The sequence below is a fragment of the Seriola aureovittata genome, chromosome 19 (genome assembly GCF_021018895.1).
Source record: "Seriola aureovittata isolate HTS-2021-v1 ecotype China chromosome 19, ASM2101889v1, whole genome shotgun sequence".
Lineage (NCBI taxonomy): Eukaryota > Metazoa > Chordata > Actinopteri > Carangiformes > Carangidae > Seriola > Seriola aureovittata.
Window position 1 is genome coordinate 14,843,607 of NC_079382.1, and position 14,919 is coordinate 14,858,525.

Below are 14,919 nucleotides of genomic sequence, written 5' to 3' on the forward strand. Positions count from 1 at the left end.
TTTAAAATGTCAGGACAATACTTTCTGACAGGCGCTGGGTCAAACAAGCAGTTTAAAACAGTTCTTAGTGCTCGTTTTGTATTTCTGAAGTGCTTTGTTGTTGTGGTTTAATGCGCAGACACAATTCAGACGGTGTCAAGTAACTCACAGGGAATTGCACTAAATTGACTTTCGGGTTGCGTTCTGTGATTGCTTCACTGTCTTGCACACATAATGTAGCCTTACGTGACCCCAAAGTCGGCTAGAAGACACCATTAAAAGTATTTGTGAACAATGTTTAACCCAGGTTTGCCTCTCTACTCTGTAAATAATCCTGAGAGGAAATCATTATGGCTGGAAAAAAAAGATCTCGAACGTTTGCCTGTTTTTTGAGCCTTGGGCACATTTTCACCTTATCCATAAATTCAACCTCTTCAGCCATTCGCTTTTCATTAAGCTAAACCTTTTACACCTCACTCTGTCGAACCATTATACCCATGACCCCATCAATAGAGGTCAAACTTTCCATTCTCGGAGCTTATCCATCATCCACACTATATTCCTTTATCTGTCCCGTAGTATCTGCAGTATCCCTCTCTGACCTACAGCTATTCAAACGCAGCGGGCAACACAGAGGTGCGTAGAGGTTTGAGGTCATTTACCCATAGGTGTTCCCACTCCGTAGGCTTTGGAGTCTATGAGGCCTCCGATCTGCGTGAGGTTGCAGTTGCGCTGGGTGACAAACTCGATGGTGGTGGACTCCATGAGGAAGGCGTAGTCCGAGGTCAGCACGCGCTGGATGCCCTCATCCACGTTCTTCACCATCACAGATTGCCTCCTGCTGTTCATGAACTCCCACATCTTGTCATAGGTGGAGATTTTTGTCTTCTGCAAAAAGTCACCAGGAGAAAAGGAGAAGGAGTGAGACTGGAAGCAGCATTAGGAACCAACACGATGGTGAACTCTAAATTCTGATGTTCCGATGCAGTTACTAAATTTGAGAAGCAAAAGATAGAAATATTTTTTATCTATATTTCTATGAAAAAGAAAGGAAGTTTAAGTTATATTCCGTTAGATTTTCATGAAATCAAATTTTGTTTTTGATGCTATTTGTGGTTGCCATTTTTTCAGCATAAGCAATTATTACAAGTGTAAACTGAACATTCCCTGCTGCTGCTATTTCATGCTTTAAGTATTGAACATGGTGCCTTTTATTGAGAAATAAATGCAAATTAATTTTTAAAATGCATCCACTAAAACAAGACATGGTTATTTTCAGCATTTCTTTTCTTTTTTTTGACACCAGCTCAGTTTAAAACATCGCATGGGTTAAAGGAACAAGAAGGAGCAGCAACACCGAATTGTTAGATGAGAATTCAGGCGACGCACAACTCCAACTTCTCAGCAAAGTAATCAACTCCAAAGCTCAGTGGGGCGCTTTTGTGTTAAAAACTACTTGCACAGTGTGCAGAACGAAATCAGACTGCAGTCGCAATTATTGTTGGCTGATTCCTTGATTAAAACAACACGTCTTTGTCTGGCTGCACTGTAAACAGAACAGAAGTGACAAAGAAAGCTTCCTCTTAAAAAACCCGCTCTGTAACAACCCCCAGGCACGCCCAGCTTACCTTGAAGAAGGTCATGGTGGCGCCGTCCTCCACCACCCCGTACAGGATTTTTGTCTGTTTGGCCAGGTCGTCGGCTGAGTCTATAGGCGACTCCATCCTCTCCACGGTGAGGAAGGCAGCCAGGTTGGCCGTGTACGAGGAGATGATGATGAGGGTGAAGAACCACCAGATGCCTCCCACTATTCGAGTCGACAAAGCCTTGGGCATGAGCTCTGAGCCTGGTGTGAGGGAGGTGGCAGGGGGGTGAAAGTTACACTGCAGAATGTATTCATCTCAGCATGTATTATGCTTCTAATCTTGTATCTAATTGTTTATGCTGATAATGTCAAAAACAAGATAAGATTAGTTCCTTAAAAAGCTACAAAAAAGAAAAAGCTTGTTTCAAGAACTCTCGTCAAGTTTTCAGCTGAGGCAGGTGTGCCACTCACTTCAAGATGAAATCACTTCAGAGAGCTCTCAAAACAAGATGATTGTTGGATTTCAAACAAGTGAAATTATCTTGTCTGAGTCACAAGCGAGTGCTTTAAATAATGCAGGAGACACAGAAAAGTGCTGTTTAAAATGTCCCCCGAGGACGAGGTTTGCATAAATCAATGCAATCAAATAAACACATTCAATATTGATCATTCACAACAGAGCGGAGAAGTGATGGGCTGTTTGGGCCAGAGAGTCATGTACCCAAGGTAACCTCACATCCTGACTCCACATCCCACTGATCTCTAGGTGCTCATGGGCCAAGGGCAAGAGGAGAGGACACTGGGTATTATTGTGCTATCATTACTGTGATAAAGAGCTGATTTATAGGCTGCATATTATTTCAAAATAAAATCTCAGAGGTGATGTTATTGGAGTGGCTGCTGATAAAAATATTGATATATATTTTTTTCAAATTCTAATCTCTAAATCAGGGGTTTTAAAGTGAGGGAAAATTGATTTTACTCAAGTGGTGCGAGGGATGTTCAAATCTATCCCTCTCATACAGACATGTCTCATATGCTCATATACTGTAGGTTTATTCTATGTTCCTATGAGCTCAGCTGATTTAATTAAAAAACCATTACACGCACATTTGCTCTAAGTTCTGTCTGGACCCCCAGAGGTCTCTCTGTTGCCGCTGGCTTGTATAAAACAACCAATTCCTCAGAGACAGTGGGATATAGAGAGCTCCAGCTCCACAGAGCAACAGCAGCCACAGGCTGAGGCAACTACCTTGCTGCATGAGAGCCCCAACTCCAAACCAGAAACTATTGAGCAGCGTAAAATTGTTTTCCACTACATCTGAGTCGGGGTTGCATGGATGCGGGTTGTACCACTCATAAGGGCTAAACCTATAAAAGGGAGAGAGCACAGAGACAGATATGTCAGCACAAAGCAAAGAACAGTGTGTTCCCTGGTGCAGATTAAACGGCAGATAAAACATCCATTTTAAAACACAGTGAGCAGGAACAAAGGGAATGTAAATGTGTAGGAATCCTGTGTTGTGGCCTCAGGGTCAGAGCTTCTGCTGAGACCAAAGCAAATCATTCAAGCTTTTGCTGAGATCAACTTATTGGCATATTCAAATGCCATCAGTTTATTGTGAGAACAGATCAATAGGCTGGAATAACACTGTCACTGGTGATAATGTCCAAGTACGTGATGATCTTTGGAGCTCATTTGGATTCACTGACTCAGGAGCCTTTATGTGTTTCCCCACAGCAACTGCAATCACCATTACTTTGCAGACGCCATATACTCCTTTTTCTTTTTTTCCTTCTCGTTTCCCGGCAGCCTACCTCTGTTCTTCCCCTCCGTAACTGCCTTTTCTTACATTCCCTTCACACCTTAATCTCAGTTCCCTACCCTGCACCATTCCCACCCCAACAACCCACACCTCATTTTTTTCCCCAGATTACCTTTCCTCCCCCATGAACCTCCTACTTTCACCCCCCCCCATCCTCCTGGTGCCTGCCTCAGCTTATTGTCACAGTCTTCAGGTCAGTCGTGGACATTTCTCATTTATTATCCTAAGCAAAAGTGGCATGGCATTAGCGCGGGGTGATTGGGTTAGCGTTAAGCATCAGGAACTGATTGAGTTTGTGCTGAAGTGGTTGATAGAAGGAACATTGCTTATGCAGAGTTGAGGGGCCCATCACGTAAGGCTGCTTAGGAGCCCCCCCCCCCCTCCAATATGCTGCATGCTAATAAGCCCGTGGGCCGGGTCTTAAGGGTTCAGATGGCGCAGCAGTATGATGCTATTTGTCAGCTCCAGCTCTTGGAGACGCATATTATACGACGGCTGTCTAATGGCGGCACTATTTACTGCGCTGCGTGACTGCTGTAGATCTACATACCGATATGTCGTGTGATCGCTCTTTGTTGCTGTTGCAGCAGCCTAATTAACGGTCTTATTTTACAAGCGTCGCGAATGTGGCAACATTTTTGTCATATTGCTCCTTCCTTTACAGCTATTTTTTACGCTGTCCCCCTTGAGAATCATCTTCGTGGTCATGGCTGTGATGACACACTATAATTCTTCCTGTCAACTCCATCAGGATGCCTGATTTACTGGAATGTCAATGAGCTCTGTCTCCTTGGAACCACAGGCAACTGAAATGGCACAATGGCCTTGTGGAGCTGTGCATAATGCAGTGTGTGCACTCGCATGTGTCCGTATGTCTGTACGTTTTCATGCCTGTGTGTATCAAGCCTGTGGCACATGAGCGCTCGCGCATGCGCCTTTTCCGAGCTGTGTGGGAGTGCATTTCTCTATGGTAGCGACTGTATTTGCATTGGCTCAATCAAATCTCAAAGTCAAATATTTTCTGGTTTGATTTATTCATGTTGCTGTTCACAGATGTTACATATAATGTTTTGCTGTTGCCCGAGGCTAACTGTGGGTACCATCAGATATGTGCCTCTGGTATCATAGAGGATTTAAATCTATACAACGCGCACTTGGATTTGGATTGTGTTTGTTGTTCTCAGTGTCTGCATGTGTATTCTGCATGCACCAGACCCGACAGCTCCTCTGTATGACCTTTGCCTGCAGCCGGCCCGTATTCCTGCGGGCCGTGTACTGCACACTGATCACCAGGAAGAAGGGGATGTGGAACATGCAGACGTAAGGTCACCTCTTCACACCGAGCACGAGGGACATGTCGAATTGCACACAGAATTCTAAAAAGATTCTTCCCCCTCTCTCTCTCTCTGTCTCTCCCTCTCTCTCTCTCCCTCTCTCCCCCTCTCTCTGCTCCTCTTCCCCTTCGCACGTCCCCGGCCACAATAATACAACGCGCTCCCTCCATTAACTGTCTGTTGGATTCAATTACTCTGGCTGGCTTTATAGATCTGTTGCCTTTCTTCTCTCAGGCCAAGAGAAGAGGCTGTGTTGGGGGGGAGTGTTAAAATCACAGGCGTCTGGGACTTGGACCACAAAACTGCGACAGCCTGTAACTACATGTAAACACATTACAATGCAATTTAAATCACCCGTTCTTATTGTCAGGTAGTTATTCTCTACTCTAGAAAAAAAAAAAAGTTTCTATGATCTGAAAGAATGCCATTTGTTTTGTTAATAAAGACAGGAATCAATTCATCCACAAGCGGAGCTGGAAGGAACCCGTGAGTGGAATGTATTTTTCTGGAGCTTGAAATGAGATCGCTTGTTGAGAGAAAGAGAGAGAGAGAGAGAGAGAGAGAGAGAGAGAGAGAGAGAGAGAGAGAGAGAGAAAAGAGCTAGATAGAGAGAGAGAGAGAGAGAGAGAGAGAGAGAGAGAGAGAGAGAAAAAAGTGTGTGTGTGTGGGAAGTGGTTCAAAGACGTTGCGAATCCCTGGTGAGATTGAGGTGTTTAGTGTTTTATTGCGCAAAACCGAGACTTCATAAGCTCACTCCACTCCACTCTATTTGTAAGGGATTAAAGAAAATAATATACTTTGCATTTGGGGAATTGACCAATCAATCGCTGGTCGTGCGATCAATACTACAATTATGAAAGAACCAGCTCAGTGAACTGTGGAGGAACAGTGTTCTTCAGATTTAAACTTTGCTGAACACTTTTGGCCACACAGTGTTGTGAGGACAAGCACTATTTATTGCCATGGTGTGCAAAAAGGCACAAAGCATGCACGCAGACAAGAGCATTATAATTTAATAAAAGTACCAAGGCCATTTCGTTACAACCAGAGGAATATCAATAGAATTGCATGCTAATCACTTACCCTGACAAACCGTGAAAACAAAAGGGCTATGGGTATAATTTGCATATTCTGAGCTAACTTAGGTGACAGTTGCTGCATTCCTCTCATGTGATCATTGTGCCGGTAACATTTTGATGGAATGTGCATTAAACCCAAACCTCTCAGGGTCAAAGGAGAAGAACAGGAGCCCTGGGGTTAACACACATCGTTCTCGATCGTTCATGCATCTGTGGTTTAAGGGGGGGGTGGGTGGGAGGGGGGGTGGGTTGGGGGTTGGTGGGTTGATCAAGATATTGTAAGAATTGTACTTGTACAGTTTGGGCATTGTACTCGACATTTCTTACAGCTGGTTAAGAGATACATAACGGGGAGCTGGTTTCACAGTTGCCGGAGCCTGTGCGAATACGCCTGGAATAAGTGTGAGGACTCAAGACTCATACCAGTGTTTTTCCCAATTGCTTTAGCTCATTTCTCTGTTTTCTTCTACTCATAACTACATTATCCTTGCATGATAGTGAAGCCAAAGCATTTTTTTTTTTTTAACAGTCTATGCTTTCACTTGTATTTTGAAAACAAGATCTAAAAAAGTATGGTGTACTTTGGAAAATGCAAGCAAACAAAAAAAAAACAAAAAAACATTGGTATGGTCCTTTATGGTAACATTAACTGCAGATTTGATATTCTTTTGTTGTAGACTGTATCTACATCACCGAAATCACCTAAGAATAAAGAGGCATGCATTGCCTCTTGCAGGAGTGTTTTTTCCACCAGTCAGAGCTTGATGATTTTCAGTGAATGAATTACCCTCTTCAGGCCCGGAGGGAGCAACTGCTACGTTAGTGAGAGCAGGAAAACAGGTAGGTAAGAAGGAAGTGGAGGAAGGAAGGAAGGAAGGAAGGAAATAAGAGAGGACGGGAGGAAGGGAAAGGAAGGGTTGACATGTTACCTGGCTATGACAAACAGCACACAACTGACACCCAAGCAAGCCAGCAGAATATACATCCAGATATCGGGTGAGAGGGGGTTGAGGAAGGAAAAGACCCCGGGGTTGGTCCCGTTGGGCTTGCGGTACAGGATACTTATCCCCAGCGTCATGAAGGGCTTGGAGAAGTCAATGACCTTCTCTCTGACATAGGTGATGGCCAGAGGAGCCACTGCCAGGTCTGCTTTCTGCAATGAGATAACAAACACCAATGAAAAAAAAAACAACAACAATTGAATTTACATCTGATTTCTGTCAACAGCTGGTCTGATCAATATGTACAGGAGGATGAGGCATGTCAGAGGAGAGAAAACAGCCAGGGTCATTAGTTCAGTTAGATTAGCAGGTAGGAGGCTGAGGAGGTTTTCATGAAATTGCAGGTTATATGTTTAATCCTTCTTATGTGGTGTCAAAGGTGAGTCACTGAGGCAACAATCTTGGGATTAGATTAATCTGCGACGAATTAACCCTCTGTCCCCTTGAACGTAAGATTAGCCTTCTTTGGTGCTGAGCGTTCACTCTGAAGGAGTTTTGCATAACTCCTTCAAGACATAACTTCCTCATCCAGGTTCTGGTTTTTCAGTGGAATTTTCCCTAACATATTCTGCTCAAGATCTTTGAGATTCTGTAGATGGCACTCTTCATTTTCTGTTCTTTGTCTGCTGGCTCTTGCTGTTTATGTTAAGTAAAAAAACTACCATTCAGGTGGAGATTAAAACACAGTTTCCTATGTGCTGAAGGCTTTTTAGTGCATACATTTCTATGTTATCAAGTCTTTCCTGTATATATTTGAGTCCTAAAAAGCTTATTATCTCGGGGGGGTTATTTGTACGTTTTCTCTGCCGCCGAATGTGGTTCCTTGCCGGTAGCGGGATGTGGTGATTCCCCTCTGAGAAGCGCTTCAGCACTCTTGTCTTTATAATACAAGAGGTTATAATACGCCCTCTGAGCAGCGCTACATCTTCAGGGCATATTGGAGGCTACAGTGAGTCGCTATCAGAAAGTGACAAGGCGGGCTGGGGTTAGCATGCTAACTGCTAATGTGAAAGAGTTTACATTGGCGTTGCTTTCCACCGCTGGAGACAGGCTCTTGGTGAGGTAAAGGGATGCAGTTTGGTGCTGAACTCTCAACATTTCTTGTAGACTGGTTAAGTAAACAGCTGTTAATGCTAATGCTGGCTATGCAGCAACAGCAAAACTTACAAATGGATCCTTTAGAAGCAAGCCTTCATACCTCTTGCTAAAGAGCATCCAATGTGGCCACAAGTAAGAATTATGGAATAATGTTGAATGCTAAACCATAGAGAACCAGTGGCACAAACAGAGAAGAGTATGACGCCAGGATCTTTACTGTCAGTAATTATGTCAGCAAGTATTATTTCCCCTATCACATGTTATGTAGCCTCATTTTAAAACATTGTAACCTTATTTTAAAGGAATATTTCAGCCTGTTTTCAATTTAAATCACCGTTCAAGAATTTTAAAAGGAGTCAGTGCCTTCAAACGAGGAGGAATAAAGTAGGATGAGGCACTGGAATAAACTTAATTTCAGAAATTACTTCAAATCATTAGTTTTGCTTTGGAAAAAAATTGAAATGTTACCACTATCCGGGCAGATTTTTCATTAGTTTAAACCAGAAAACTAGAAAAATGTCCCATATCAGTGTTAAAAGACAGTTTTACCCTGGCTAAGATGTAGCCAGTGATTTTTCCTTTTTTTTCTTTTCTGCATTTTACTATGCGCAGCTTTGGTGTTCGTTGACTCACATGGTCCATGAGCTCCCGCACCATGCCGTTCCATTGGCCTGTGCTCTCGTCCAGCGCGCCGTACTTCCCATCTTCTACTAATCGCACTTCATAGCGGAAACCCAGGATGGCAGAGAGCTCCCTCAGCAGGTCAATACAGTAGCCTTCGAAACGGTCATTCCCATACAGAGGCTTGTCTGACTTCTTAAACATCACATATGGCTCCTCCTGTTCAACGAAAATATAGTTGGTGTAGAAGTGCAGAAACGGTGTGTTTGATATTGTAGTTGTTTTTTAAAAAAATATCTGTGTGTATTTGTTGACGGTGTGTATGCTGCTCGTGTTTTCATTTGTCTGTGTCTACCAGTATGGTTGATACACGCAGGGATTTGTTAGCCAGAGAGTCAGTGATGTTGGATGTCTTGCTTTTGTGAGTTTCTGTCATATTCAGACCGCTAGGAGGATCCCATGTTCCAATCTGTTGAAACAATTCAGTGCCAAGTTTATATCACCTTGTCTTGTCTACACATAGGAAATAAAACGCTTTAAAGCACAGAGACCGCTGACAGTTTGCTATTTAAGAATGGGATGCCACGGCATCCACGACACCAGTGAGTGACGCACCTTTTCCAGCCCCTCTTCCTTCAGACTGATGACATCCAGGTCGAAATCTGTTCTCAGTCCATTGGTCTTGTTGAAGAGAACACGTCCTGTCAAACCATCCCAGTGAGCCTGCAGACAGTAATATACAGCATAATAAACTAAAATCCTCAGCTCTCAGCACAGTCATTCCATTAACCTCAAGGTATCGTCTTTCTCAACAATATCAGTCCAACCTCTAACCATAAAACTTTTTTCTGTCCCAATTATGAATTCTGGCTGGCTCTCTCCGCACTGTCTATCTCAACAACATAACAAGAAACAATAAAGCGGCGAGAATAGACGCAAGTTTGACAGGTAAGACTTCATTATGCATGTGGTTCATTGTGCTTGAAGTTTCACTTCAAAGCCATTGGAGGAACAGACGGGCATGGAGAGCGACAGCAGACACAGGAGGGGGAGGAAGCGCCAGCTACTACAATGGCTCATTCTGAAAATTACCTGCAATGATACCATCCAGAGAGCTTTGTACAACAAAGCAAATGGCTGACCCTGACTAGAGTTAAGGAGACACACAGCGGCTTTGATATAAACACGAGTGGAGATAGGCAGGGAGAGAAAGCAGGAAGGGAATGAAAGATCACAAAAAACATGTAGTTACTGTGGATAATGCAGCAGTTATTTAGATTACAATTTGATGAAGATTTGTGAGAGTGTTAAAATTGGGCAATAAACTTGTTTGGGATGTTTATATGAGTTTTATCATGATCACAGTTTTCTACAAGAGAAGAAATGCTTGCTGGGAAAACCCCACTCATAATGTGCAATAAAGTTCAATGAAAGCATCTCAGCGATTTACAAGGGAAATGCTTGCAAACACGTGATTGCGCTGATCAATACAACACAACAGAGCTATAGGGTTCAGCAGATTCTACAGGTCAGAGGTCAAGACGGAGAGCACATTGACAGCGGTGATGTACCTCTTTGATGAGGTTGATGAAACGCCCTCCGAAGCGCCACGGCTTGTGGCGATTACACTGCAGAGAGCTGACAGTGATCTGCTGCGATTGCTGCACCGCCACCGCCACCACATGCACGGCGTCATACATCAGCGCTGCATCCGTCTGCAAAACAGCAAGCGATATTATTAGACATTTTTATAACACCTGTCGATACATTTCTCCACCTGACCTTTAATCCGTCCATTTGTTCACCTGCGGAGGGACATAAGAAAGGTGTGTGAAGTCTCGGGTGACTTGCTTTACACTTTGGTCGGGACAAGAGAACATAAATTAGAAGTAATGCCAGCAGTAAATGCCCTGCACAAATGGCACTGTGTCTCAGCCTGTTAGTAAAAAAATACCCGAGCGCTGTCTAAGGCAATGCGAAAGCTCCGCCAGGGAGAGTCTCTCGGAGGAAGGCCGGCCTGTCAGTGTGAAGACTAATGGTTCCTGATGGGTGTGCCTGTTCTCCAGAGAAATGGGAACGCAAAGCAGGCACCAGCGCAGACGGGACAACTCTGGCTGGCACACTTGGTGTAACATGCTAAACACACAAAGTATAGCTGGGATGCATGGTGTGTGGTCATCCATATAACCCCAGTAATAAGTCATCAAAAGGAGTAAATGCTCAAGCTCAGAGTTCACACGCTGACAGGCTGAGATTTATCTTTAGCACTCCACCACACTTGGCACACACAATTTCCTTATCCACATTTACTCAGATCAACACAGTACAGCTCAGCTCAGATCCTCTTTCCATGGTCCCACACAAGCTGAAATACACTGTGGTGATCTTATTTGACAAGTCCTGGATGACCAACCTGCAAGAGAGTATGAAAAATGACTCTGAGACCACGAAGTAGCTGCAGCTATAGGGTCTTTGTGGATGTGCTGGCTGTCAGAGACTATGAGCCGTGCTCATGCACAGCACGGCGCAAAGCAGGAGACGACTGACCGCATACCGCTGCTTAGCGCATATCAGTTCCCCGTGTTTGTCTGCATAGGCGCAGTGAAGCATCTACGCCAAAACACGTGGGAGAAGAGGAGCACATGAGGGGGCAAAAACTGTGCTTCATGTACTATTCATTCAAACCTTATTTATGGTGGCAGGCCAATTAAAGAAATAAATCTTACATCCAACAGTGAGGAGGGAGGAAATCCAAGATGGAGAAAGAAGGGGAGTTTATGTGTGGTTGCGGTAGCTCGTCCCCCCAGTTCTCCTGTGCTTTTGGAGTTGGTGGCTGCTGATGTCAAAGGCAGCAGCAGATCAGAGGATGGGAGAGCAATCTCTGCACTCTTTCATCCCCACTGCTTCCCTGGGAAAGGGAACAGCTAGTGCCATATCTGCTCTCCCAGTGCCGGCGGTGTGTGTGTGACTGTGTGTGTGTGTGTATGTGTGTGTGGTGTTCATGGCAAATGCTGATTAGGAAAAGAGTCTGCCATTCCACTAATCTATTTCTTGAATAGAGAGAATAGAGAGGAGGATTTTTTTTTTTTATACACAGCCAATATCCAACACTATTTTCTCCACTGAAGGGAAAGTTCATCATGTCCAATCATCCAATTATTGTGTTACCAGCTACATTATGTACAAAGACATGCTGCGGGATTGAATTTGCTTTTTTTTTTTGTTCTCCTCCGGATGCATTTTCAAAAAAAAAGAAACACACACAAAAAAAACAAAAAAACACAACAGCTCAGCCTGAATTCAGAAAAGTTGCAACAATCACATTCAGCCCACTGCTTTCCATTTCAAAAGTACATGATACATTTTGAACTCATTTATTCAACAAATTCATTTTATGATTGATCTCAGTTTGGCTGTGGCATGGTTGAATTCATGCAATTCACACACACAAAAAAAAAAACCTTCCTGCATCTACTGATCTTCATGAATATCTCTGCACTTCAGTTTTGCTTGTGACCTTTTCACTTTTCCTCTGACAACCTTGACTTTTTTTCATCCATATTCAATCAATATCATATTCCTATTCTTCTAGCTCTATGACTTTATGACTTTATTCATTTGGGTCAAAGTACAGTATGCAGTGCATTTTCCAGTAAATGATTGTAGCTATAAATACATTCTGTGAAAAACACTTCAGGAAAAAAACAATCTGACAACTTGTTTGCCGAAAACAGACAAAGTCCTAAAGATCTGCTTGGAAGTTTATTTTTGTACCTTTCTTTTCATGCTGAATTATGCCCCGATATAAAATCCAGCTGGGATATTTTAGCACAACCTTGATGTGTGACAGAAGGCTGATAATTCATTTCATAAAAGCTTAACAGATGTTACGTGGTATATTTGACTTCAAGAAATGCAGGGTGTCGAACGCTTTCCTTTTTTCCCTAAATATATGCGGCACAAAGAGTATCCATATCCAATTGTTTATTCCACTTCTTATTAAGTTGGATTTTGCATCAAAATACAACACAAGCAGCCTGAGGTGAGAGTTTCATTTGTTTTCCATGAATATATTTTCTGTTTGTTTTGTTTCAAGATATTAATGCTTTGCAGAAAATTAAACCCTCTTATGGCGTCACTGGAAATGAGTGGGATTATCTCATCCTCAGCAGATATTTCACATGGTTTGAGGAAAGAAGAAAAAAAATGTTATTGAATTAACTGCTAAAACGGACATTTTAGCGAGCAGCTCTTTGTTGAATAAACTTACAAAAAAACGGATTGAGCAGCTCGGGATATGTGATAAGCAGACATTTCATATAATATGTATTTAATATGCTAAAGTGAATTTTGTAAATGCGAGAGACTGCTTTATAATGAATCACACACAGCGTGCGTGCCGTATCCTGACTTTGAAAAAGCCTTGTAACATCTCATATTGACAGTTTTATAGTGATAACAATATATTCATGCTTCATCAGCAGCAGAGTATAGAGTGCGGGTTTTTTTTTTTTTATCTGGGCAACATTAGAGACAGAAATTTATTTATTGTAACATAAAGATCGATTTGGCTGCAGGATACAGTTTATTTGGGAGTTTATTAGATGTTGTGCAGAATAAACACATTTGTGTATGCTACTGTGTTTGCAGTCTGAGGACACAATACTCCACATCGGACTCTTTGTTTGAATGAATGATTTATGTCATTCTGTTAGCTTCTCCTCTGACTTCCTGGAATCAGGAACCATCAGCAATCTTTTAACTTTTGTATGCCGTGATATATCAAATGTTGCCCGGCTCAAATTATTTATATGGCAAAGATCTTTTTTCCTACTTTCCTTTGGAGCAGAACAATTCCTGAAAATCCCATTGTGATGGAAACAAAAAGAGGCTGGCATCAAGTGGAAGGAGAGATCGGGGGGGTGGGGTGCGTGCGGAGGGGTGGGGGGGGGGTGATGGCTCACAGCTCTGGCAGATTGCATTCAATTTAAAAACAATCCAAGAGTGATCTTGATATTTATTTCAGAGCCAGCGGAGGTCCTGTGGGGTGTTTTAAGTGTTTTAAGTGAAACCAATCTCGAACCCCTGGGAAACTCAGACGGAAAAGGGGGGAGTGGGGTTGGGGTGGGTGGGTGGGTTGTGGGGGTTTCAGACAAGATGCCCAAAAACCTTTGTTGCCTTGTCTTTCTCACCTTTCTCTCTCTCTCTCTCTCTCTCTCCCACTCAAACACCCACATAACCATCTGAACTTACACAATCCCCTTCTGCTTGAAGAAATGTAGTAGTCGAGATCCCCTTCCCTCCATTTAATGACACAGTTTTTTTTCTCTCCACACCTTACATCTTCTTTTCCAGCCCTTGACGTCTTAGTTCATCTTTGCATTTTCTCTCTCTCACAAATATGATACGTGAGGATCATACAAATAATAACACACGTAGGGACCAGTTCACAAGATGAGTGTGTGTGTGTGTGTGTGTACACCACATACACAAAAACACTAACACACACTCAGACACAGTGACAAACCTCAACTTGCAGGCTTCCCACAGGCAGATGCCTCATTTGTCGAAGTTGCATGCAGTTTCCTCATTTAGAGCAGGTGAACTGCAAACTCTACTGAGCCCGGCTGCTGCGTGTATGTCTATGTGTGTTTACACAAATATATTCATTTTCACTGCATCAGTATTCACACCAGCTCTCCACCTGCGCATAATTCCATAATGCCTCTGATAATGTAGCACCCTGAAAAACGACATCTCTCTTTCTCTTCTCACCTCCTCTCAATCACTCATCCGTTTTTGTTTTTTTTCCCCCCCAGCATTCCTCTTACCACACACATAAACACACATTGCTATCCATCTGGTGATGGACGTGTGCTGCCGCTGCTTGTGTACAGTGGAACTCCACTGTTTATACATATCATATACATCTGATTAGCCCTAATGAGATTAGCACTGACCTGTTATTCACCATGCATCGCTGGGCTGCAGCTGCCAGGCACAGAGCAGCAGCAGCAGCAACACACACGAACACACACACACACACACACACACACACACACACACACACACACACACACACACACACACAATCTCATACATATGCACTCTCTCTTTCTCTCAACACACACACACACACACACACACACACACACACACACACACACACACACACACACACACACACACACACACACACACACACACACACACACACATCTACTGGCAGTATTGCCATCAGCATCAGAGTCACAATGTCAGCGGGAGAGAGAGAAGCTCATTGTTTTCTCGGAGCTGAAGTCACTCTGCCCTCAGATCACAGACAGACCCATGGGGTTTGATGATTTGATAGAAGACGGGGGTAATTATTCATTTCATTCCATAGTTTATATGTAT

General features: G+C 43.1%; 1 protein-coding gene across 2 annotated transcripts in view; it reads right to left on the reverse strand.

Annotated features, from left to right (window-relative positions):
• LOC130187831 (glutamate receptor ionotropic, kainate 2-like) overlaps positions 1-14,919 on the reverse strand; it is a 59,888-nt gene that overhangs the window by 9,634 nt on the left and 35,335 nt on the right. For both annotated transcript variants that reach the window (XM_056405734.1, XM_056405735.1), the window contains exons 7-14: positions 10,095-10,238; positions 9,139-9,246; positions 8,879-8,992; positions 8,536-8,742; positions 6,733-6,956; positions 2,817-2,935; positions 1,608-1,825; positions 642-867 (exon numbers count right to left, since the gene is read on the reverse strand). In XM_056405734.1, coding sequence (XP_056261709.1) covers positions 642-867; positions 1,608-1,825; positions 2,817-2,935; positions 6,733-6,956; positions 8,536-8,742; positions 8,879-8,992; positions 9,139-9,246; positions 10,095-10,238 — 1,360 coding nt within the window. The remainder of the gene's footprint in view (positions 1-641; positions 868-1,607; positions 1,826-2,816; positions 2,936-6,732; positions 6,957-8,535; positions 8,743-8,878; positions 8,993-9,138; positions 9,247-10,094; positions 10,239-14,919) is intronic.